Below are 25,058 nucleotides of genomic sequence, written 5' to 3'. Positions count from 1 at the left end.
ATCTATACCTGGGGGGAGGGGGGGTCCACACAGGTTCATTTTTTCCTCCCTTCTTTACATTCACCTGTCACCCCCCCCCCTCCCTACTTTACATTCACCTGTCACCCCCCTCCCTACTTTACATTCACATTGTCACCCCCCCTCCCTTCTTTACATTCACCTGTCACCCCCCCTCCCTTCTTTACATTCACCTGTCACCCCCCCCCTCCCTACTTTACATTCACCTGTCACCCCCCCTCCCTTCTTTACATTCACCTGTCACCCCCCCCCTCCCTACTTTACATTCACCTGTCACCCCCCCCCTCCCTTCTTTACATTCACCTGTCACCCCCCCTCCCTTCTTTACATTCACCTGTCACCCCCCCCTCCCTACTTTACATTCACCTGTCACCCCCCCTCCCTACTTTACATTCACCTGTCACCCCCCCTCCCTACTTTACATTCACTTGTCACCCCCCCTCCCTTCTTTACATTCACCTGTCACCCCCCTCCCTTCTTTACATTCACCTGTCACCCCCCCCTCCCTACTTTACATTCACCTGTCACCCCCCCTCCCTACTTTACATTCACTTGTCACCCCCCCTCCCTTCTTTACATTCACCTGTCACCCCCCTCCCTTCTTTACATTCACCTGTCACCCCCCCTCCCTTCTTTACATTCACCTGTCACCCCCCCTCCCTTCTTTACATTCACCTGTCACCCCTTTACATTCACCTGTCACCCTCCCTCCCTTCTTTACATTCACCTGTCACCCCCCCCCTCCCTACTTTACATTCACTTGTCACCCCCCCCCCCTCCCTACTTTACATTCACCTGTCACCCCCCCTCCCTTCTTTACATTCACCTGTCACCCCCCTCCCTTCTTTACATTCACCTGTCACCCCCCCCCCTCCCTACTTTACATTCACTTGTCACCCCCCCCCCTCCCTACTTTACATTCACCTGTCACCCCCCCTCACTTCTTTACATTCACCTCTCACTCCCCCTCCCTTGTGTACATTCACCTGTCACCCCTTTACATTCACCTGTCACCCCCCTCTCTTGATGACCACATAAGAGAGAGATTGGAGCGTATACTGTGGTACCGAGGAATCTAATTGGTCAGCCAGATGGGATGGATGGATCATCACCTTCCTGGTTGGGGGGATTTATAGGCCTCCAGGGGTGAGGATGCCAACAGGGAGACCTCACCAAAAAAGAAGAAGGGACTGATAGTGCATTACCCCCAAGTTTATTAATAAAATACGGGGAAAAGACACTTCCAGGATCCAAAACAGTAAACAGCAAATACTCGGTATGGTCGCCTGCAGTGCGATCCGGGACATGCAGCAGCACGGCCGGCTCCCTCCGACGCGTTTCTACTGATAAGTCGGCCTCTGGGACTGGAGCTCCTCACCCCTGGAGGCCTATCGATCCCCCCAACAGGGAAGTTGGTGATCCATCCATCCCATTTGAGATTCCATCCCATCTGGCTGACCAATTGGATCCCTGGTAGCACAGTATACGCTCCAATCTCTCTCTTATTGGATAAAACTCCTCTCACATCACCGGTGTCACCACTAAGTTGTATTTTTGTGTAAAGTCACGTTTATGGATTGTCATTCCTCATCACCCGTCATTTCCTTTCTTCTGGATGAAAAAGACTTTATTTCACATTTTTGGACATTATCGTTCTCTTGTTTGATATTAAAAAAAGAATAGCGCGCAAATGCAAAAGAAATTACTACCAAATCTGAAGAGAGTCCATAAATAAAAATGGGGGTTTGGTCCCACCATATGGCCATATCGTGCTCAAGCCCACTACTGCGTCAAAGTACCCCATTATCAGTGGGTCCTACACTATCCATGAAAAAGAGATGTTTTATATTAGCGCACTTCTGTAACTTATTTCATGTTACACATTCTATGGCATTTATAATTATTCACAGCGCTGCTTTTACATCCGGTCACATTGGGTCACGCACCTTCTACTCCATTCACAGTCCATCAGGAAGAATTCCCTTCACTTCCTGTCCCATAGACACAACAGGAAGTGAGGAAATCTCTCCACAGTGAGTTGTCCCCATTGGAAGATTCCCCCTCTATTCCTGTTCTGGTGACAACACCAACATTTGGGATTTTCTTTCACTCTCAGTGAACAAATAGAGAGGATGAATCTCCCTACCGGGGACACAGACTGCAATAAAAACCTGACAGGGGGGGGGGGGGGTCTCATCCCTCCTCACTCTGTCCATAACTAATAGAAAAACTATAGAGATTTCTATTGGTTCCCCATCTCTATTTGTCCTGGGGAGGGGTCACTGGGATAGAAGGGGATTAGGAAGTACAAAATGTTTAAGTTGTCACCAGCACAGGAAGTGGTGGGATATCTTCCAATGGGGGTGCCAGTTCAGTGACACCAGAGAGGTCATCGCTGTTTGCTTTCTTCCCACTTCCTGTTGTGTCTTCAGGAAAAAGAAGTGAAGTCAGAGAAAGTCCCGCCCCATTTCCTGCCTGGAGGACGTACCGCATCATCTAGCTCTTTCCTCCCATCCCTGACTGTCCCTGGCCCCGCCCCTTTCACTGGATGGCAGTTGATAAAGGTTTAGCATCACATGTGGGCGTTACCTATGCAAATACAGCCTGCCTAGAACCAGCCACTCCTCCAGACCAACACCCACCCATCATGGCATTTTGATATTTGCATAACTCCTCCCACTGTTTGCCTGACTGTCCCTGGCCGGCCTCTATCATTCATTGGCTTTCAGTTCTTCCAATCATAGAGGCTCAGTATCGAATGTGGGCGTTACCAATGCAAATAAAGCCTGCCTAGGACCACCCACTACTCCAGACTGATACCTGCCAATCAAAGCATTTTGATATTTGCATAACTCCTCCCACTGCTTTATCAGGACTTTGGGCTCTGAAGAGGTTTATTGAGGCGGGGCTGTGCTCAGAAAGCTATGTACAGCCCCTCCCACCAGCCATGATCTGTCTGCATTGCATAGAGAAGCACAGAGATCTACCGATGACATCACTGGGTATAAAATAAGGCCCCTCCCACCAGCCATGATCTGTCTGCATTGCATAGAGAAGCACAGAGATCTACCGATGACATCACTGGGTATAAAATAAGGCCCCTCCCACCAGCCATGATCTGTTTGCATTGCATAGAGAAGCACAGAGATCTACCGATGACATCACTGGGTATAAAATAAGGCCCCTCCCACCAGCCATGATCTGTCTGCATTGCATAGAGAAGCACAGAGATCTACCGATGACATCACTGGGTATAAAATAAGGCCCCTCCCACCATTCATGATCTGTCTGCATTGCATAGAGAAGCACAGAGGTCCACTGATGGCTGAACGCCGTACACAATCTACAGTGCATTGCGAAAGTATTCAGCCCCCTTGAACTTTGCGACCTTTTGCCACATTTCAGGCTTCAAACATAAAGATATAAAACTGTAATTTTTTTGTGAAGAATCAACAACAAGTGGGACACAATCATGAAGTGGAACGAAATTTATTGGATATTTCAAACTTTTTTAACAAATAAAAAACTAATAAATTACCCCCCCCCCCCCCCCGAGCCCCACAAATTCTATACATTGTACCTGTATGCAGAGGGATAATCCAACACTCTGCTACTCCCTGGGTGTCCACAAGGGGGCAGACAGGCCAGCAGTGTGCCATGCCAGCGCAGTGAATGATCACAGCTGTGCCCGCTCTGCCAGGCTGAATTATTAATAGCGGATTCATCTGCCCCCCTGGAGACCCCTCTATCCCCCTCCCCCCCGTACAGCAGACGGGGTGTCATGGCCGCTTCCCCCTGCTATAGGTCTGTGCCAGGCACCTGATCTGTTTATCAGGACAAGGCTGAACTCCGGGTCGGGGACTATGTAGAAAGTGAAGCCAGAGGATCAGGATGGCGCCCCCCCCCCCCCCCCCCCTGCTGAACAATCATCCTCCAAACAGCATTATTGCAGGAAGCATTAGCCCTCTGATGAGCGATCTGTATTTGGTCGCTCTTCAGAGGATGTTTGACAGGCAGCCGGTGTTATGTCACATCCTCTCCGCTTATTTTAACCCCTAAAAAGCGGCACTGAGTTGCAGTCGCGTACTCACTGGGCGGTATTCCCGGCTGACCCGTCTTTGCAAAGCTTTTCCATTGTGGGAAAATCCCCATCTGCCACCCTTGGACCCCCTGGGGGGGGGGGGGGGGGTGGTAAAAAATACAGTTTAGCTTTGTGTGTTTACCGCTTGCCAACCGCAAGTGTAAAGAAGCCTGAAGGAAGGGAGTTAAATAACTGTCATGGGGGGGGGTTTACTAAAACGGATGCAGCAAGCAATCAGCTTCCAGGGTTTAGCTCTTGCCGCGACTTTGAATCCGACATCCCTGTGCGACTTTATCGCAGCTTGCATACAACTTATTTTTTTTTTTTCTAATTTAACAGAAGTCAATGCAAGTCGTGTTGAAGTCGCACCAAAGCAAAGCAGGAAACTTTTTCGGAGTCGGAGTGACTTGAGTCGCACTGATTAGAACGGCTCCATTGCCATTATGGGGGGGGGCGACTTGTCATGCGAATTTGAACTCTCAGATCGCAGCAGCGTGAACCTGGGCTAAGCCCCCCCCCCCCCCTTCACATTGGCTGCGGCTTTGAAATCACACAATTTCAAAGACGAATGCCAGTGCGAACTTTGAAGAGATCTGCGCGGCTTCATGCCCGGATGTCAATTGAAGTCGCACCCAAAAAACGCCAAAATGACTTTTTCAAATCGATGCGGCGCTGCAAAGTCAGCATCGCATTGATTTGTACAATGCCATCGCCGGCAATGGGGTGCGACTTGTCATGCGGCATGACCGTCCAAATCAGATGACAAATCGCTCCAATGCGAAGGAGGGCTCAGCCCCAGTTCACACATATGAGATGACAGAAATCGCATGTGAATCACAGCTCTGCAAATCGCATGCAATGCCTGTGCGATGCGGATTCACCCATACAGATTGTACGTCTGAATTTGCATCGGATTCGGACACAACTCGCACCGGAACCTTTTTTGGGTCCGCAGTGGAATCGGATCGCATGGGTGTTCACACGTATGCGATCCGATTCATGTCCGAACTGACAGTTAGCACTGCGATATGTGAACTGATCTGGGGGTGTCGTTAACTTTGTATTGTCACCCCCAGTGATTCACATATGGCCGTGTGATCTGCCTGCGATTTTAATGCGATTTTGTGGATTTGCAGGGTTCCCGCATCGCATATGTGTGACCCGGCGGCATTTATTGTCAATGCTTAGCTGAAGCTGATTGGCTGCCATGCACGGCTGCACCAGATTCCGAGGGCTCCAGATTTAGTAAATCTCCCCCACCTGCAGCTTTCCATCCAATCAGAACGCAGGTCCGCCTTACAAATGACAGCAGCTGTGAGAGATCTGGGAAATCCTGAATAGACGACCTGCTGGGGAAAGCTCATTGTGGCTGATTGATTGCAGCCAATCAGATTGCATCTTCCTCTCTCACCTGTGCTGAGAATATTAAATGTGGAACTCTATTGGCTGCTGAGAATGTCGTCTCCGCCTTCCTCACCTGTTCTCCTATATTAGCTCCAGTGTGAGATGTCAGATGGAGAACTGCAAGTCCCAGCATGGAATCCTCACCTACCCCCAACATCCTCCATACTTCAATACCTTCAATGTCCGCTTTATTCCTAATTATATTCATGATGAAGAAATGAAAACTGAGAACCAAAACCGAAAACCTGAAATAATGACTGACAGAGGAACGCCAAACATCCAATCCCGTGTCAGAGATTTCCCCCCCCCCCTCATTCTTATCAATATAATACTAATTATTGATTCGAATAAAATCCCGTTTTCATTTTCTGCCCATTTCCAACGAACCCGAATCAGAGTTCCTCCTGCACCCTCCCTCCTTATCATGTGTGCTCTTTATAAACGGATTCTTCAAATTTGTTCATCGACCAATCAAGAATGTGCGTTTTACTCGGCGCAAATACGGCTGTCCCCGAATATCCTCCGAAAATTTCCATCGTATGCGTTACAGAGCGTCTTTCCGATCACCAGAAGATAAGTGGTTTTGTTATTTATTATCGAATCCCTTTTTTTTACATTTATTTATTTTATTCATTTTTTTTATTTATTTACTTTTTGCTAATATTTATTATTTATTCTCTTTTTATTTAGTTTATAAATAGTGTATTTATTTGGTGCTACACTTATTATTTATATGTTTTTATGTCCGCTATACTACCTATGTGTAGGCCACCTTTAATAATATTGATCTGGCACAGCGCAGAATTTTGCACAATTTTATATCTACAGTTATTTATTTACTTTTTATTTGCATTTATTATTACTTTTCTTTATTTATTTTTTTACTAATATTTCCTTTTTATTTAAATTTTATTATTTCCTATTTATTTACTTTTTTATTTACATTTATTATTTTTACAAATATTTTTTATATTTATTTATAGTTATGTATTTACATTTTATTTACAGTTTTTTTTAAACTAATATTTACTTTTTATTTAAATTTATCCTTTTACATTTATTTGATTAACTCTTTACTAATATCTATTATTTTCCTAGTTATTTACAGTTATTTTTTATCTACATTTTATTATTATTTTTTTTATTTATATTAACATTTATCTCCCTTTCTATAAACATTCAGTTTTTACTTATATTTAGTTTTACTTATTTATATTTATATATAAAATTTTTATATTTATATTTTACTTATATTTAGCTTGTGTTTACATGTTTTTATGTTTTTACTAAAATGTATCTCCTTTTTATTAACATTTCATTTTTTTTTTTTTTTACCCTTTACTATGTGTTTAATGTGGTTTTTTTTTTTATGTGTTTAATGTGTTTTTTTTTTTTTTCTTTTCTTTTTCCATTTATTTACTGTTTAGAGCCGGTTCACATTAGCGCGACTTGTCAGTGACAAGTCGCGCTCCCTCGCGGTCCATTGACCGCTACAGAACCCGTTCTAATAGGAACGACACAAGTCGCTCCGACTTAGAAAAAGGGTCCTGTACTACTTCGGGGCGACCTCGGAGCGACTTGCATAGACTTCCATTATGTGAAGTCGCTGCGAAGTCGTGGTGCAATGTAATGCACAAGTCGCCCCCCGAATTATTAAGGAGTCGTTTCGCCTCAGTGTGAACCGTCTCTTATTAATATTTATTTTCCTTTTTTATTTACAGTTATTTATTTAAATTAATTCATATTTACATTTGTTTACTTTTTACTAATATTTTAATTTACATTTTGTTATTTATTTTTATAGTTCTTATTTAGTTACATTTTGTTTACATTTATTTATCTCCTTTTTTTTTAACATGTAATTTTTATTTACTTTTTACTAATATTGTTTATTTAATTGTATTTATTATAGTAATAATATTTTTTAACATATAATTATTTATTTCGTTTTTAATAATATTTTTTTACATTTATTATTTATTTTTTAATAATTTTTTCTTAAATGTATTATTTATTTATTACTAATGTTTGTTTCCTCTTGTAATTGAACATGCTCAGGATACACAGAGGAATCAGGAAGGAAATAGATGTAACACGATTCCGATCTCGCCACAATTAAAATCTGATACAAATAAGGAAACATTGTTTCCCTTGTTGCATCGGTTAGTAAATTTAAAGGGGAAGGTCTCCAATGAAGTTGGGTTGATGTGCGAGGCTCCGCCTTCCTCTTGCACACAATATGAAGGTTCAGGAATAGGAGAAGGCAGCATTGTTTGGGAAATCCTCCCAGGGATACAATTAGGGAAGGCTGATGGTGGTGACCTTTCCCCCACATGTGATGATCCCTCTGAGCTGCGCCTGCACCCTCCCCTGTGCCATGGAGGTGTGAGCTGTGCCGAGGACAGAGATTGGTTGGGGACCCGGCGAGGAGGGACTGTCCAGGGTACAGATTGGTGTGTGAGAGGCGGCAGGCTGCATGGCTGACATCCCAGGAAACAGCTGAAGAGCTCCAAAACATCCAAACTTTCCTCCAGTGTTGGAGATAGAGGGGATGGAGCGGAGCCGGGACTGCGATCGGCCAATGTGGAGCGATTTTATCGCCTTGTATCTGCTGTGACCCGCTCTCCCTTGGATGGAATGTTGTCCCTCGCTGTAGTCCTTATCTTTGGGGTTCTATGAAACCTTACAGAAGCATGACCACCCCACCGCCTCCCCCGACCACCATCTCCATCTCTCCGCCGGTGGACTTCGTGTTGGGCGCCTCGGCGTGCTGCATGGCGTGCGTTTTCACGAATCCCCTGGAAGTGGTGAAGACGCGGCTGCAGCTGCAAGGAGAGCTGAGGTCCCGGGGAACGTACACACGACACTACCGGGGGGTGGTGCAGGCCATGGTGGCGGTGTGTCAGGCGGACGGACTGCGGGGACTGCAGAAGGGACTGACGGCCGGACTGCTGTACCAGGGAATGATGAACGGAGTCCGCTTCTACCTGTATTCTTATGCTGAAGATGTGGGGCTGACGCAGCAACCGGGGGGCAATGTGGCAGCAGGGGCGATCGCTGGAGCGCTGGGGGCGTTTGTCGGGAGTCCGGCATATCTGGTAAGACACCCCCCCATGCCCCCCTAAAAGCAGGCTTCCCCCTATACATGCTGTTCCCTTCATGTCCTCTATACTGCTCCAAAATACATTCCCCTATATGATTCCCATATACTGCTCCCCTGTACACACTGCCCCCCCTGTACACACTGCCCCCCCTGTACACACTGCCCCCCCTGTACACACTGCTCCCCCTATACACACTGCTCCCCCTATACACACTGCTCCCCCTATACACACTGCTCCCCTATACACACTGCTCCCCTATACTGCCCCCCTGTACACATTGCTTCCCTGTACACATTGCTTCCCTGTACACACTGCCCCCCCTATACACACTGCTCCCCTTTACACAGGTCTCCCCCTGTACGCACTGCTCCCCCTGTACACACTGCCCCCTTGTATACACTGCCCCCTTGTATACACTGCCCCCTTGTATACACAAGTCTCCCCCTGTACGCACTGCTCCCCCTGTACGCACTGCTCCCCCTGTACGCACTGCTCCCCCTGTACGCACTGCTCCCCCTGTACGCACTGCTCCCCCTGTACGCACTGCTCCCCCTGTACACACTGCTCCCCCTGTACACACTGCCCCCTATACACAGGCCCCCCCCTGTATACACTGCCCCCCTATACACAGGTCCCCGTTGTATACACTGCTCCGCTGTACACAGGTCTCCCCCTATACACACTGCTCCGCTGTACACAGGTCTCCCCCTATACACACTGCTCCCCTTTACACAGGTCTCCCCCTGTATACACTGCCCCCCTATAAACAGGTCCCCGCTGTACACACTGCTCCCCTATACATACTGCTCTGCTGTACACAGGTCCCCCCTATACACACTGCTCCCCTATACACAGGTCTCCCCCTGTACACACTGCTCCCCTATACACAGGTCTCCCCCTGTACACTCTGCTCCCCTATACTGCTCCAAAATACATTATCTATAACATTCCCCTATACACACTGCTCCCCATATGTCCTCTCTACATCTATTATGCCATTCCCCTATACAAAGGCTTCCCCCCTTTTTTATTCTGTGACCTCCATGGCCCCCATACTGCTCCCCTTTACAACTTCTATACATTCCACTATACACACACACTGACCCCCCCCCCCCCCATGTGTCCCCTATACTGTTCCCAAATGCATTATACTATTCCCCTACACACGCTCCCCACATGGACTCTATACTGCTCCACTATATTTTTTTTTTAAAACTATTCCCTTATACACACACTACCACCCCCCATGTCCTTTATACTACTCCTCTGTACCTCTTCTATACCATTCCCCTATACGCACTGCTCCCACCCCCTATACATCTCTTTACTGCTTTCCTGTACACAGTTTGTCCAATATCCACACTGCTCCCCTATAAACTGCCCTCAATACTCTTCCTATATGTTGTCCCCTAGACATCCTCTATATTCCTCCTATACACTGTACCCTATACATCCTCTATACTCCTCCTATATGCTGCACCCTATACATCCTCTATACTCTTCCTATATGCTGTCCTCTAGACATCCTCTATATTCCTATATACTGCTATACGCTATCCTCTATACTCCTCCTATACGCTATCCTCTATTATTATTATTATACAGGATTTATATAGCGCCAACAGTTTGCGCAGCGCTTTACAATGTGAGGGAAGACAATACAGTTACAATACAATTCAATACAGGAGCATTTAGAGGACCCTGCTTTATACATCCTCCTATCCACTGTCCTCTACACATCCTCTATACATTCTCCTATACGCTGCACCCTATACATCCTCTATACTCCTCCTATACACTGTCCTGTATACTCCTCCTCTATGCTGCACCCTATACATCCTCTATAGTCCTCTTGTACGCTGTCCTCTATACTCCTCCTATACGCTATCCTCTATAGTCCTCCTACACGCTGTCCTCTATAGTCCTCCTACACGCTGTCCTCTATAGTCCTCCTACACGCTGTCCTCTATAGTCCTCCTATACGCTGTCCTCTATACTCCTCCTATACGCTGTCCTCTATACTCCTCCTATACGCTGTCCTCTATACTCCTCCTATACGCTGTCCTCTATGCTGTCCTCTATACATCCTCCTATACGCTGTCCTCTATACTCCTATACGCTGTCCTTTATAGTCCTCCTATACGCTGTCCTCTATAGTCCTCCTATACGCTGTCCTCTATAGTCCTCCTATACGCTGTCCTCTATAGTCCTCCTATACGCTGTCCTCTATAGTCCTCCTATACGCTGTCCTCTATAGTCCTCCTATACGCTGTCCTCTATAGTCCTCCTATACGCTGTCCTCTATAGTCCTCCTATACGCTGTCCTCTATAGTTGTCCTATACGCTGTCCTCTATAGCAGTGGTCCTCAACTCCAGTCCTCAGGGCCCACTAACAGGCCAGATTTTAAGTATTACCTTGGGGAGATGCAGACTAGAGTACTGCAATCTCTGAGCAGCAAATGATATCACCTGGGATGTATTGCAGTTTTCTTGCAAACCTGGCCTGTTAGTGTGCCCTGAGGACCAGGGTTGAGGACCACTGCTCTATACTCCTCCTATACGCCGTCCTCTATACTCCTCCTATACGCCGTCCTCTATACTCCTCCTATACGCCGTCCTCTATACTCCTCCTATACGCCGTCCTCTATACTCCTCCTATACGCTGTCCTCTATACTCCTCCTATACGCCGTCCTCTATACTCCTCCTATACGCCGTCCTCTATACTCCTCCTATACGCCGTCCTCTATACTCCTCCTATACGCTGTCCTCTATACTCCTCCTATACGCTGTCCTCTATACTCCTCCTATACGCCATCCTCTATACTCCTCCTATACGCTGTCCTTTATACTCCTATACGCTGTCCTCTATACTCCTCCTATACGCTGTCCTCTATACTCCTCCTATACGCTATCCTCTATACTCCTCCTATACGCTGTCCTCTATACTCCTCCTATACGCTGTCCTCTATACTCCTCCTATACGCTGTCCTCTATACTCCTCCTATACGCTGTCCTCTATACTCCTCCTATACGCTGTCCTCTATACTCCTCCTATACGCCGTCCTCTATACTCCTCCTATACGCCGTCCTCTATACTCCTCCTATACGCCGTCCTCTATACTCCTCCTATACGCCGTCCTTTATACTCCTATACGCTGTCCTCTATACTCCTCCTATACGCTGTCCTCTATACTCCTCCTATACGCCGTCCTCTATACTCCTCCTATACGCCGTCCTTTATACTCCTATACGCCGTCCTCTATACTCCTCCTATACGCTGTCCTCTATACTCCTCCTATACGCTGTCCTCTATACTCCTCCTATACGCCGTCCTCTATACTCCTCCTATACGCCGTCCTCTATACTCCTCCTATACGCCGTCCTCTATACTCCTCCTATACGCCGTCCTCTATACTCCTCCTATACGCCGTCCTCTATACTCCTCCTATACGCCGTCCTTTATACTCCTATACGCTGTCCTCTATACTCCTCCTATACGCTGTCCTCTATACTCCTCCTATACGCTGTCCTCTATACTCCTCCTATACGCTGTGCTCTATACTCCTCCTATACGCTGTCCTCTATACTGACCTTCTCTATACTGAAGGCGGCCATAGACAAGTCGTGTGTTCGTTTTTGTTCTTGTTTGTTTCTTATCAGCCGGCCGGTTGATTGGACAAAAAATAATTCCTCCATCCACACAAGCGAGGTAGATGAAGAAACCTTTAAGCTGTGGCAGTTTTTCCTCCAGGGGAGATGAATGTGACTTAAAGGGAATACAATATTCCGCACTTCCAGGTCGGCACAGTGACCAATCAGAGCCCGGCTTTTATTAGCGGTCAGATCATTATTACGAAAGTCTCAGAATTGTTGCTGGAATTTTTTTTTTATTTGGTAATAATGAAGAAATTATTTTTATCGCTCGTTTGGGAATTGTAAACATTGATTAATTTTTTTCGCTCGTTTGCTTTATGTTTTCGCTGAGAATTCGCCCGGCGCTTGGTTATGCCAAACAATCCCGCGACGCCCCAATCTATGAATCCGATGTAGCAAAATGAAACTTGTGACATTGTATCACTCTTACTACTGTGTAGGTGTGTTTATTAATGGGTCAGAGGTCATGTATGCTTCCCCTCCCCCGAGGGTCACATCGCTCACGTCTCCCCCCATCCTGACTCAACGTCTTGTGAGGGAATTATGTGAGCTTTGCACAAAACTTCCCGCAGAATCAGCACTTCTCAGTTCCCGAATTCAAGAACCTCAGATGCACGTGCAGACTATGATTGTGGGGGAGGGGGGTATAAAAGGACATGCAGACTATGGGGGGGGGGGGGGGTATATAAATATAAGGACATGCAGACTATGGGGAGGGGATATATATGTACACAGACTATGGGGGGATATAGAAGTACATTCAGACTATGGGGGGGGGGGGTATATATATAAAGACATGCAGACTATGGGGGGGGATATATATTAGGACATGCTGACTATGGGGGGGGGGGGTATATAAGGACATGCAGACTATAGGGGGATATATATTAAGACATGCCGACTATGGGGGGGGGTATATAAGGACATGCAGACTATAGGGGGATATATAATAGGACATGCAGACTAGGGGAGGGGGGGTTATATAAGTACATGTAGACTATTGGGGATATATAAGGACATGTCATGTAGAATATAGGGGGGGGGGGTAAATAAGAACATGTAGACTATAGGGGGAAATATAGAAGTACATATAGACTATGGGGGGGGGAACATGCAGACCATGGGGGGGGGGATATATAAGGTCATGCAGACTATAGGGAGGGGTATATAAGGAAAAACAGCCTGGGGGGGTTGGTTATATAAGGATATACATGCTATGGGGGGTATATTAGGACATGTACATTCAGACTATGGGGGGGGGGGTATATATATAAAGACATGCAGACAATGGGGGGGATATATATTAGGACATGCCGACTATGGGGGGGGTATATAAGGACATGCAGACTATAGGGGGATATATATTAAGACATGCCGACTATGGGGGGGATATATAATGACATGCAGACTATGGGGGGTTTTATAAGTACACAGACCATAGGGGGAGCTATATAAGGTCATGCAGACTGTTGGGGGGGAGGGGTATATATGGACATACAGACTTTGGGGGTATATAAGGACACACTGATTGGACTATGGTTATTGGATGATGGTGGAGGGGGGTTGGATAGTAGCTGGGTAGAGGGATGATGGTCAGGTAGTTGGGTGGAGGTATAATGGCAGGTGGGAGGATGGATGGAGGTTGGATGGATGATGTTTGGGTGGGTGGATAGTCATTGGGGGGTTAGATAATGGGTGGGGTGGAGGGTTGATAGTTGATGGTTGGGGTATGGATGGTGGTTGGGTAGATGGATGACGGTTGGGGGGGGGGGTGTTTGGTGGTTGGTTTGGTGTATAACGGCTGGCGAAGTTGAATGATGATTGGGTGGATGGATGACGGTTGGGTGGAAGAAAGGCGGAAGGGTTTATGGATAAAGGTTGGGTGGAGGGATGGCCGTTGAGGTGGAGAGATGTCAGCTGGGGGTTGGGTGGATGGATGGCGGTTGGGTGGATGGATAATGGCTCGGGGAGTTGGATGACGGTTGGGTGGATGGATGGTGGTTGGGGGGTTAGATGATGATGGGTGTTTAAATCCATCTCTCGTTTCCTTTTCCTGCTCTATATAACATTTGCTGTCTCCCGGCAGGTGAAGACTCATCTCCAGGCGCAGTCTGTGGCTGCCATCGCTGTTGGACATCAGCACAATCATCAGGTGAGAGAGAGAAGTTCCTATTCCCCGACCTTCTGCAGGACATTGCTGTGCACTCCCCATACTATTACCTCTGTAGATGTATATTATATTATATTATCTTCAGTATGTAGAGGAGATAGGATGTGGAAGGGGGGCTGAAGAAGAAGAGCTAGAGATGGATATTTTCTATATGAGGAAGGGCAATAGGCAAACTTGGCTCCATAACAGCTGTAGGACCAACAAGTCCCATGAGGCAATGTAAGACTCTGACTTCCACAACTCAGAGGGGGTGTACACTCCCCGGCCAATTTATTAGGTCCTTCTTGCTAGTAGCGGGTTGGACCCCCTTTATTAGGTACACCTTGCTAGTAGCGGGTTGGACCCCCTTTATTAGGTACACCTTGCTAGTAGCGGGTTGGACCCCCTTTATTAGGTACACCTTGCTAGTAGCGGGTTGGACCCCCTTTATTAGGTACACCTTGCTAGTAGTGGGTTGGACCCCCTTTATTAGTTCCTCCTTGCTGGTAGCGGGTTGGACCCCCTTTATTAGGTGCACCTTGCTAGTAGCGGGTTGAACCCTCTTTATTAGGTGCACCTTGCTAGTAGCGGGTTGGACCCCCTTTATTAGGTGCACCTTGCTAGTAGCGGGTTGGACCCCCTTTATTAGGTCCTCCTTGCTGGTAGCGGGTTGGACCCCCTTTATGAGGTGCACCTTGCTAGTAGCGGGTTGGACCCCCTTTATTAGGTACACCTTGCTAGTAGCGGGTTGGACCCCCTTTATTAGGTCCTCCTTGCTGGTAGCGGGTTGGACCCCCTTTATTAGGTCCTCCTTGCTGGTAGCGGGTTGAACCCCCTTTATTAGGTCCTCCTTGCTGGTAGCGGGTTGAACCCCCTTTATTAGGTGCACCTTGTTAGTTGCGGGTTGAACCCCCTTTATTAGGTGCACCTTGCTAGTTGCGGGTTGAACCCCCTTTATTAGGTGCACCTTGCTAGTTGCGGGTTGAACCCCCTTTATTAGGTCCTCCTTGCTGGTAGCGGGTTGAACCCCCCTTTATTAGGTGCACGTTGCTAGTTGCGGGTTGAACCCCCTTTATTAGGTGCACGTTGCTAGTTGCGGGTTGAACCCCCTTTATTAGGTTCTCCTTGCTAGTAATGGGTTGAACCCCCTTTATTAGGTCCACCTTGCTAGTAGTGGGTTGGGCCCCCTTTATTAGGTCCTCCTTGCTGGTAGCGGGTTGAACCCCCTTTATTAGGTCCTCCTTGCTGGTAGCGGGTTGAACCCCCTTTATTAGGTCCTCCTTGCTAGTAGTGGGTTGGGCCCCCTTTATTAGGTCCTCCTTGCTAATAGCGGGTTGAACCCCCTTTATTAGGTGCACCTTGCTAGTAGAGGGTTGAACCCCCTTTATTAGGTGCACCTTGCTAGTTGCGGGTTGAACCCCCTTTATTAGGTCCTCCTTGCTGGTAGCGGATTGAACCCCATTTATTAGGTCCTCCTTGCTAGTAACGGGTTGGACCCCCTTTATTGGGTGCACCTTGCTAGTTGCGGGTTGAACCCCCTTTATTAGGTCCTCCTTGCTGGTAGCGGGTTGAACCCCCTTTATTAGGTGCACCTTGCTAGTTGCGGGTTGGACCCCCTTTATTAGGTCCTCCTTGCTAGTAGTGGGTTGGACCCCCTTTTATTAGGTCCTCCTTGCTAGTAGTGGGTTGGACCCCCTTTATTAGGTCCTCCTTGCTAGTAGTGGGTTGGACCCCCTTTATTAGGTGCACCTTGCTAGTTGCGGGTTGGACCCCCTTTATTAGGTCCTCCTTGCTAGTAGTGGGTTGGACCCCCTTTTATTAGGTCCTCCTTGCTAGTAGTGGGTTGGACCCCCTTTATTAGGTGCACCTTGCTAGTTGCGGGTTGGACCCCCTTTATTAGGTCCTCCTTGCTAGTAGAGGGTTGAACCCCCTTTATTAGGTCCTCCTTGCTAGTAACGGGTTGGACCCCCTTTATTAGGTCCTCCTTGCTAGTAACGGGTTGGACCCCCTTTATTAGGTGCACCTTGCTAGTTGCGGGTTGAACCCCCTTTATTAGGTCCTCCTTGCTGGTAGCGGGTTGAACCCCCTTTATTAGGTGCACCTTGCTAGTTGCGGGTTGGACCCCCTTTATTAGGTCCTCCTTGCTAGTAGTGGCTTGGACCCCCTTTTATTAGGTCCTCCTTGCTAGTAGTGGGTTGGACCCCCTTTATTAGGTGCACCTTGCTAGTTGCGGGTTGGACCCCCTTTATTAGGTCCATCTTGCTAGTAGCGGGTTGGACCCCCTTTATTAGGTGCACCTTGCTAGTAGCGGGTTGGACCCCCTTTACAGGGCCAGATTAACGTAGGGGCTATTGGAGCTGCAGCTCCAGGCCCCTACCTTTTTATATAGGCCCCAGGTTGGCCATATTCACTGTGACCGCTCTTCTGTCACTTGTAAACACAGAAGTCTGGCTTCTATGCTCGCTTCCCCAGGCAGCTCCCTCAGAACCTCCCCAGACAGCGCGAAGGCCGGACAAGGAGGGACAGTTGCCGATGCATGGATGTGTTTATGAGCTTCAGAGACAGCATCCCATGTGGAATTAGGCATGCATGGCTGCACCCTTCCTCCTCTGGGTGCATGCCAAGGCACGGCCCTTAAGGCCCTTCAAAATCCTCAGCACCAAGCCCATGATGCTCTTAATCCGGCCTGCCCCTTTATTAGGTCCTCCTTGCTAGTAGTGGGTTGGACCCCCTTTATTAGGTGCACCTTGCTAGTTGCGGGTTGGACTCCCTTTATTAGGTCCTCCTTGCTAGTATCGGGTTGGACCCCCTTTATTAGGTGCACCTTGCTAGTAGTGGGTTGGACCCCCTTTATTAGGTCCTCCTTGCTAGTAGCGGGTTGGACCCCCTTTATTAGGTGCACCTTGCTAGTAGTGGGTTGGACCCCCTTTATTAGGTCCTCCTTGCTAGTAGCGGGTTGGACCCCCTTTATTAGGTCCTCCTTGCTAGTAGCGGGTTGGACCCCCTTTATTAGGTCCTTCTTGCTGGTAGCGGGTTGAACCCCCTTTATTAGGTCCTCCTTGCTAGTAGTGGGTTGGACCCCCTTTATTAGGTGCACCTTGCTAGTTGCGGGTTGGACCCCTTTTATTAGGTCCTCCTTGCTAGTAGCGGGTTGGACCCCCTTTATTAGGTGCTCCTTGCTAGTAGCGGGTTGGACCCCCTTTATTAGGTGCACCTTGCTAGTAGCGGGTTGGACCCCCTTTATTAGGTGCACCTTGCTAGTAGCAGGTTGGACCCCCTTTATTAGGTACACCTTGCTAGTAGTGGGTTGGACCCCCTTTATTAGGTCCTCCTTGCTAGTAGCGGGTTGGACCCCCTTATTAGGTCCTCCTTGCTGGTAGCGGGTTGAACCCCCTTTATTAGGTCCTCCTTGCTGGTAGCGGGTTGAACCCCCTTTATTAGGTCCTCCTTGCTAGTAGCGGGTTGAACCCCCTTTATTAGGTGCACCTTGCTAGTTGCGGGTTGAACCCCCTTTATTAGGTCCTCCTTGCTGGTAGCGGATTGAACCCCCTTTATTAGGTCCTCCTTGCTAGTAACGGGTTGAACCCCCTTTATTAGGTCCACCTTGCTAGTAGCGGGTTGGACCCCCTTTATTAGGTGCACCTTGCTAGTAGCGGGTTGGACCCCCTTATTAGGTCCTCCTTGCTAGTAGCGGGTTGGACCCCCTTATTAGGTCCTCCTTGCTAGTAGCGGGTTGAACCCCCTTTATTAGGTGCACCTTGCTAGTTGCGGGTTGGACCCCCTTTATTAGGTGCACCTTGCTAGTAGTGGGTTGGACCCCCTTTATTAGGTCCTCCTTGCTAGTAGTGGGTTGGACCCCCTTTATTAGGTGCACCTTGCTAGTAGCGGGTTGGACCCCCTTTATTAGGTCCTCCTTGCTAGTTGCGGGTTGAACCCCCTTTATTAGGTGCACCTTGCTAGTAGCGGGTTGGACCCCCTTTATTAGGTCCTCCTTGCTAGTAGTGGGTTGGACCCCCTTTATTAGGTCCTCCTTGCTAGTAGCGGGTTGGACCCCCTTTATTAGGTCCTCCTTGCTAGTAGCGGGTTGGACCCCCTTTATTAGGTGCACCTTGCTAGTAGTGGGTTGGACCCCCTTTATTAGGTACACCTTGCTAGTAGCGGGTTGGACCCCCTTTATTAGGTCCTCCTTGCTAGTAGCGGGTTGGACCCCCTTTATTAGGTCCTCCTTGCTAGTAGCGGGTTGGACCCCCTTTATTAGGTGCACCTTGCTAGTAGTGGGTTGGACCCCCTTTATTAGGTACACCTTGCTAGTAGCGGGTTGAACCCCCTTTATTAGGTCCTCCTTGCTGGTAGCGGGTTGAACCCCCTTTATTAGGTCCTCCTTGCTAGTAGTGGGTTGGACCCCCTTTATTAGGTCCTCCTTGCTAGTAGTGGGTTGGACCCCCTTTATTAGGTGCACCTTGCTAGTAGCGAGTTGGACCCCCTTTATTAGGTCCTCCTTGCTAGTTGCGGGTTGAACCCCCTTTATTAGGTCCTCCTTGCTGGTAGCGGGTTGGACCCCCTTTATTAGGTACACCTTGCTAGTAGCGGGTTGAACCCCCTTTATTAGGTCCTCCTTGCTGGTAGCGAGTTGGACCCCCTTTATTAGGTCCTCCTTGCTAGTTGCGGGTTGAACCCCCTTTATTAGGTCCTCCTTGCTGGTAGCGGGTTGGACCCCCTTTATTAGGTACACCTTGCTAGTAGCGGGTTGAACCCCCTTTATTAGGTCCTCCTTGCTGGTAGCGGGTTGGACCCCCTTTATTAGGTGCACCTTGCTAGTAGCGGGTTGGACCCCCTTTATTAGGTCCTCCTTGCTAGTAGTGGGTTGGACCCCCTTTATTAGGTCCTCCTTGCTAGTAGCGGGTTGGACCCCCTTTATTAGGTCCTCCTTGCTAGTAGCGGGTTGGACCCCCTTTATTAGGTGCACCTTGCTAGTAGTGGGTTGGACCCCCTTTATTAGGTACACCTTGCTAGTAGCGGGTTGGACCCCCTTTATTAGGTCCTCCTTGCTATTAGCGGGTTGGACCCCCTTTATTAGGTGCACCTTGCTAGTAGCGGGTTGGACCCCCTTTATTAGGTCCTCCTTGCTAGAAGCGGGTTGGACCCCCTTTATTAGGTCCTCCTTGCTAGAAGCGGGTTGGACCCCCTTTTATTAGGTGCTCCTTGCTAGTAGCGGGTTGGACCCCCTTTTATTAGGTGCTCCTTGCTAGTAGCGGGTTGGACCCCCTTTATTAGGTGCTCCTTGCTAGTAGTGGGTTGGACCCCCTTTATTAGGTCCTCCTTGCTATTAGCGGGTTGGACCCCCTTTATTAGGTGCACCTTGCTAGTAGCGGGTTGGACCCCCTTTATTAGGTCCTCCTTGCTAGTAGCGGGTTGGACCCCTTTTATTAGGTGCACCTTGCTAGTAGCGGGTTGGACCCCCTTTATTAGGTGCACCTTGCTAGTAGCGGGTTGGACCCCCTTTATTAGGTCCTCCTTGCTAGTAGCGGGTTGGACCCCCTTTATTGGGTACACCTTGTTAGTAGCGGGTTGGACCCCCTTTATTAGGTCCTCCTTGCTAGTAGCGGGTTGGACCCCCTTTATTAGGTACACCTTGCTAGTAGCGGGTTGGACCCCCTTTATTAGGTGCACCTTGCTAGTAACGGGTTGGACCCCCTTTATTAGGTCCTCCTTGCTAGTAGTGGGTTGGACCCCCTTTATTAGGTCCTCCTTGCTAGTAGTGGGTTGGACCCCCTTTATTAGGTCCTCCTTGCTAGTAGTGGGTTGGACCCCCTTTATTAGGTCCTCCTTGCTAGTAGTGGGTTGGACCCCCTTTATTAGGTGCACCTTGCTAGTAGCGGGTTGGGACATTATAGGATATAATAGGGGGGAGGGGTCAGAGCTGTAATATATGGGACATTATAGGATATAATGGGGGGGAGGGGGGCCAGAGCTGTAATATATGGGACATTATAGGACATGGCTGTGCTGGGGGAGGGAGACCAGGGACATATATATATATATAGGGGACACTGCAGGGTGTGGCTGTGTTTTGCTCGCTGCTTTCACAGATCCAAAGTCCTCGTGCGGGACGGAGATGAACTCGGAGTAATGATTAATCCAATGACGTTTTCCACCTCTGGGCCAGTGCCAGGTAATGCCCCAGTGTGCCCGGGACAGGTAACCCCTTCACTGCCCAGCAGGAATAGCAGATCATTTAAAAAAAAATGTAATTTTTTTATTTTAAATAATAGGTAAGGGAGGGTTAGAACCCCTGTGTGTGTTTTTTTCCTCTGTTGGTTGAACTGGATGGACTTGTCTCTTTTTCAGCCAGATTAGGTGTGTAACCGCAGTCATCTGTGTTCCATTGGGGGGATTTCCCTTCACTTCCTGTCCCATAGCCAAAACAGGAAGTGAGAGGGAATCCCTCCAAAGTCAGGGAATCTCTGGTTGTCACCAGAACTAGTGTCCCCATTGGAAGATTTTCCCTCTATTCTAATGAGAACCCTAAATTTGGGAATTATTTTGAGGCTGTGATGAAGCGGTGCAGGGAGGTCCCTCTCAGATTCCTCAAAGTTCCATCGCTGCCTGCTGGGACTTGTAGTTCTCAGGGAGGTGACGGGCCGCGGTTTGCTCAGTGAAGCCTCAAATCTCACATTATATAAAAATAACTTTCTGTGTCACTGGATGGATCAGCTTGTATGGGAGGATATTTATCACTGAGCGCCCCTCCAGCTGGTCTGACATCACCCCCCCCCCCCCCCGTGAATCTCACCGTCCACCCATTGGACAGTTATGATGCTGTAAATCCCATTTCTGAGTCTCCGGAGAAAATCTTCATGTTTTATCCTCATTCCTAATCTTGATTTGACATCATTTCTGATATCAGTGGTCAGGCTGTGCTCTGATCATATATATATATTTACCTCCTCTCCTCCGCCTTCCTCTCCTCTCCCCTCCCTTAATTTCTTCTTCGCTCTCTCTCTCTCTCTCTCTTTCTCGCGCTCGCTCTCTCTTTCTTTCTCATGCTTGCTCTCTCTCTTTCTTTCTTGCGCTCGCTCTCTCTTTCTTTCTCGCGCTCGCTCGCTCTCTCTCTCTCTCTTTCTTTCTCGCGCTCGCTCGCTCTCTCTCTCTCTCTTTCTTTCTCGCGCTCGCTCGCTCTCTCTCTCTCTCTTTCTTTCTCGCGCTCGCTCGCTCTCTCTCTCTCTCTTTCTTTCTCGCGCTCGCTCGCTCTCTCTTTCTTTCTCGCGCTCGCTCGCTCTCTCTCTCTTTCTTGCGCTCTCTTTCTTTCTCATGCTTGCTCTCTCTCGCGCACGCTCTCGCTCTCTCTCGCACTTTCTCTCGCATGCGTGCTCTCTTTCTCTCGGGCGCGCTCTCTCCATCTTTCATCTCCAGCCTCATGCTGGCAGTTGTAGTCCCACATGGGCAGAGCAGCTTTGTCCTGTAAAACATGGCCGCTCTCTGCTTTGTATTTGTGTTCTTCCGTTCACCTTGGCTCCAGTCTCGGAGTACCTGGCCTGATAACTGATAGAACCAGTTAGAGGAGCCGCACCTGGCCACCTCCCAGTCCGGGCAGAGAGACCGACGCACATAGCGCGCCAAAGGCAGCAACTCAAATGGTTGCCATAGCCGAGAAAGAACTATTCAACTCCAGATTCCACAAATACCTAAAAATAAATTCTGAGCGATGTTCTGCAGATCTGTAGAGAGGTCAGTGATGGAATATTTATCTGTATATAATTCTGTATTATCAGTGAATATATTTCTTTGTCTCCCCAGAGTGTCAGCTCTGCCTTTGAGACCATCTACAAGAAGCAGGGAATTCTGGGTCTGTGGCGTGGGGTGAATGGCGCGGTTCCTCGGGTCATGGTGGGCTCAGCTGTACAGCTGGCGACCTTCGCCAACGCCAAGGAATGGGTAAAGAGGTGGAAGGTGAGGATTTCATATACATGACCCAAATGTCCTAAATCTTCTGTATATTACTGTGTGACGTCCGTGGTGACTTCTTTTTCCTTTTTCTTCTTCCTCCTCGTTCCTTTTCCTCTTTACTCCTCCTTTTTCTCTTTCCTCCTCCTCCCTCTTTTCTCTTTCCTCCTACTTATTTCTTCTTTATTTCTCCTCCTTTTTCTCCTCCTCCTTCTTTTTCCTCTTTCCCTTCTCCTCCTCCTCCTCTTTCTTCCTCCTTTTTCCTCTTTCTTCCTCCTTTTTCCCTCTTTCTCCTCCTTTTTCCTCTTTCTTCCTCCTTTTTCCTCTTTTTTCCTCTTTCTTCCTCCTTTTTCCTCTTTCTTCCTCTTTCTTCCTCCTCCTCCTTTTTCCTCTTTCTTCCTCCTCCTCCTCCTTCCTTCTCTTTCCTCTCCTTTTTTCCTCTTTCCCCCTTGTCATCTTCTTCTCCTCCCTCCTCCCTCCTTTTTCTTTCCTTTCCCCTTCCCCCCTTCCTCCTCCTTTTTCCTCCTCCTTCCCCTTTCTTCCTTTCTCTTTCCCCTCTTCCCCCTTTCTCTCTCCCCTCTTCCCCCTTTCTCTCTCCCCTCTTTCCCCCTTTCTCTCTCCCCTCTTCCCCCTTTCTCTCTCCCCTCTTCCCCCTTTCTCTTTCCCCTCTTCCCCCCTTTCTCTTTCCCCTCTTCCCCCTTTCTCTTTCCCCTCTTCCCCCTTTCTCTTTCCCCTCTTCCCCCTTTCTCTTTCCCCTCTTCCCCCTTTCTCTTTCCCCTTTCTCCCCTCTTCCCCTCTTCCCCCCTTTCTCCCCTCTTCCCCCTTTCTCCCCTCTTCCCCCTTTCTCCCCTCTTCCCCCTTTCTCCCCTCTTCCCCCTTTCTCCCCTCTTCCCCCTTTTCTCCCCTCTTCCCCCTCTTCCCCCTTTCTCCCCTCTTCCCCCCTTTCTCCCCTCTTCCCCCTTTCTCCCCTCTTCCCCCTTTCTCCCCTCTTCCCCCTTTCTCCCCTCTTCCCCCTTTCTCCCCTCTTCCCCCTTTCTCCCCTCTTCCCCCTTTCTCCCCTCTTCCCCCTTTCTCCCCTCTTCCCCCTTTCTCCCCTCTTCCCCCTTTCTCCCCTCTTCCCCCTTTCTCCCCTCTTCCCCCTTTCTCTCTCCCCTCTTCCCCCTTTCTCTCTCCCCTCTTCCCCCTTTCTCTTTCCCCTCTTCCCCCTTTCTCTTTCCCCTCTTCCCCCTTTCTCTTTCCCCTCTTCCCCCTTTCTCTTTCCCCTCTTCCCCCTTTCTCTTTCCCCTTTCTCCCCTCTTCCCCTCTTCCCCCCTTTCTCCCCTCTTCCCCCTTTCTCCCCTCTTCCCCCTTTCTCCCCTCTTCCCCCTTTCTCCCCTCTTCCCCCTTTCTCCCCTCTTCCCCCTTTCTCCCCTCTTCCCCCTTTCTCCCCTCTTCCCCCTTTCTCCCCTCTTCCCCCTTTCTCCCCTCTTCCCCCTTTCTCCCCTCTTCCCCCTTTCTCCCCTCTTCCCCCTTTCTCCCCTCTTCCCCCTTTCTCCCCTCTTCCCCCTCTTCCCCCTTTCTCCCCCTTTCTCCCCTCTTCCCCCTTTCTCCCCTCTTCCCCCTTTCTCCCCTCTTCCCCCTCTTCCCCCTTTCTCCCCTCTTCCCCCTTTCTCCCCTCTTCCCCCCTTTCTCTCTCCCCTCTTCCCCCTTTCTCTCTCCCCTCTTTCTCCCCTCTTTCTCCCCCTCTTTCTCCCCTCTTTCTCCCCTCTTTCTCCCCTCTTTCTCCCCTCTTTCTCCCCTCTTTCTCCCCTCTTTCTCCCCTCTTTCTCCCCTCTTTCTCCCCTCTTTCTCCCCTGCAGTGGTTCCCGGATGACAGCTGGTTGGTGCCCCTGGGTGCGGGTATGATCAGCAGTGTTGGAGTAGCGGCTGCCATGATGCCCTTTGATGTGGTCTGCACTCGTTTGTATAACCAGCCGGTGGACAGTGAGGGACGGGTAAGTGAACTTTGCGGGTGCAGGTGATAATTTGCAGCCATGATGGGTGTGGTGTCTCAGTGACGGTTGTGTGTTCGCAGGGTCGGCTGTACCGCGGCTTCCTGGACTGCTTTGTGAAGGTGACGCGCACAGAAGGGGTCCTGGCTCTCTACAAGGGGATTGTACCGGCTTATGTCCGCCTGGGACCACACACCATCCTCAGCCTGCTGTTCTGGGAGGAGCTACGAAAACTTACCTATTACTACCAACACCACTAAGAGCCGCGGCTGTGCCGCCACTTGGAGCAGTAAGGGTTGTGTGGTGCCTGGAAACGCCACACCCTGCTGCCGCCATGTTGGATTAGTCTGAGGATTGAGGAAGAGCACCGTCCTGGGAACTGTGCAGCCTGGCGATAGGATGGACACGTTTACAGCAGGGGAGGGACTATTTGTTGCTCTGTGGGGGTGGGGCTCTGGAGCTTCAAAATGTAGAATTCAATCACTTGAAATCTCTCTAAGTCTGGAGGGATTCGGGGGGGGGGGATTGTTGGACCCTATTGGTGGACATTGCACCCAGATTTTGGGAATTGTTGCGCCCCTTCTGAAACTCTCCAGAATTTCTTCAGACAATCATTAAACCTGGTCCTCCGCTGTGATCTCCAACCAATGGGGTTATTCTCCTGCTGATACTTTGTTATAAAATGGTGACGAACGTTTCTAATGATTTTGGATCTGCTGATGAATATATTTTT

At 48.9% G+C, this 25,058-nt stretch overlaps 1 protein-coding gene across 1 annotated transcript; it reads left to right on the top strand.

The window, feature by feature from the left end:
* The first annotated feature begins 7,779 nt into the window (after positions 1 to 7,779).
* LOC309568431 (solute carrier family 25 member 34-like) lies at positions 7,780 to 24,816 on the top strand. The gene is made up of 5 exons (XM_082274099.1): positions 7,780 to 8,601; positions 14,349 to 14,414; positions 22,209 to 22,361; positions 24,194 to 24,328; positions 24,409 to 24,816. The coding sequence occupies exons 1-5, from the start codon at positions 8,179 to 8,181 to the stop codon at positions 24,583 to 24,585; spliced, it is 954 nt and encodes a 317-aa protein (XP_082130225.1). The 5' UTR covers positions 7,780 to 8,178; the 3' UTR covers positions 24,586 to 24,816.
* The last annotated feature ends 242 nt before the right edge of the window (positions 24,817 to 25,058 follow it).

Source organism: Pelophylax lessonae, assembly GCF_965119305.1.
Source record: "Pelophylax lessonae genome assembly, chromosome: 12".
Classification (NCBI taxonomy): Eukaryota; Metazoa; Chordata; class Amphibia; order Anura; family Ranidae; genus Pelophylax; species Pelophylax lessonae.
The sequence above is the reverse complement of the archived record's forward strand: the minus strand, read 5'-3'. Positions and strand labels throughout refer to the sequence as shown.

Excerpts from the sequence above, each read along its gene's own strand:
- LOC309568431 (XM_082274099.1), top strand. The coding sequence starts at position 8,179 with ATGAAACCTTACAGAAGCATGACCACCCCACCGCCTCCCCCGACCACC. Across the intron at positions 14,415-22,208 it reads GACATCAGCACAATCATCAG|AGTGTCAGCTCTGCCTTTGA; the intron begins GTGAGAGAGAGA and ends TTGTCTCCCCAG. Across the intron at positions 22,362-24,193 it reads AATGGGTAAAGAGGTGGAAG|TGGTTCCCGGATGACAGCTG; the intron begins GTGAGGATTTCA and ends TCTCCCCTGCAG.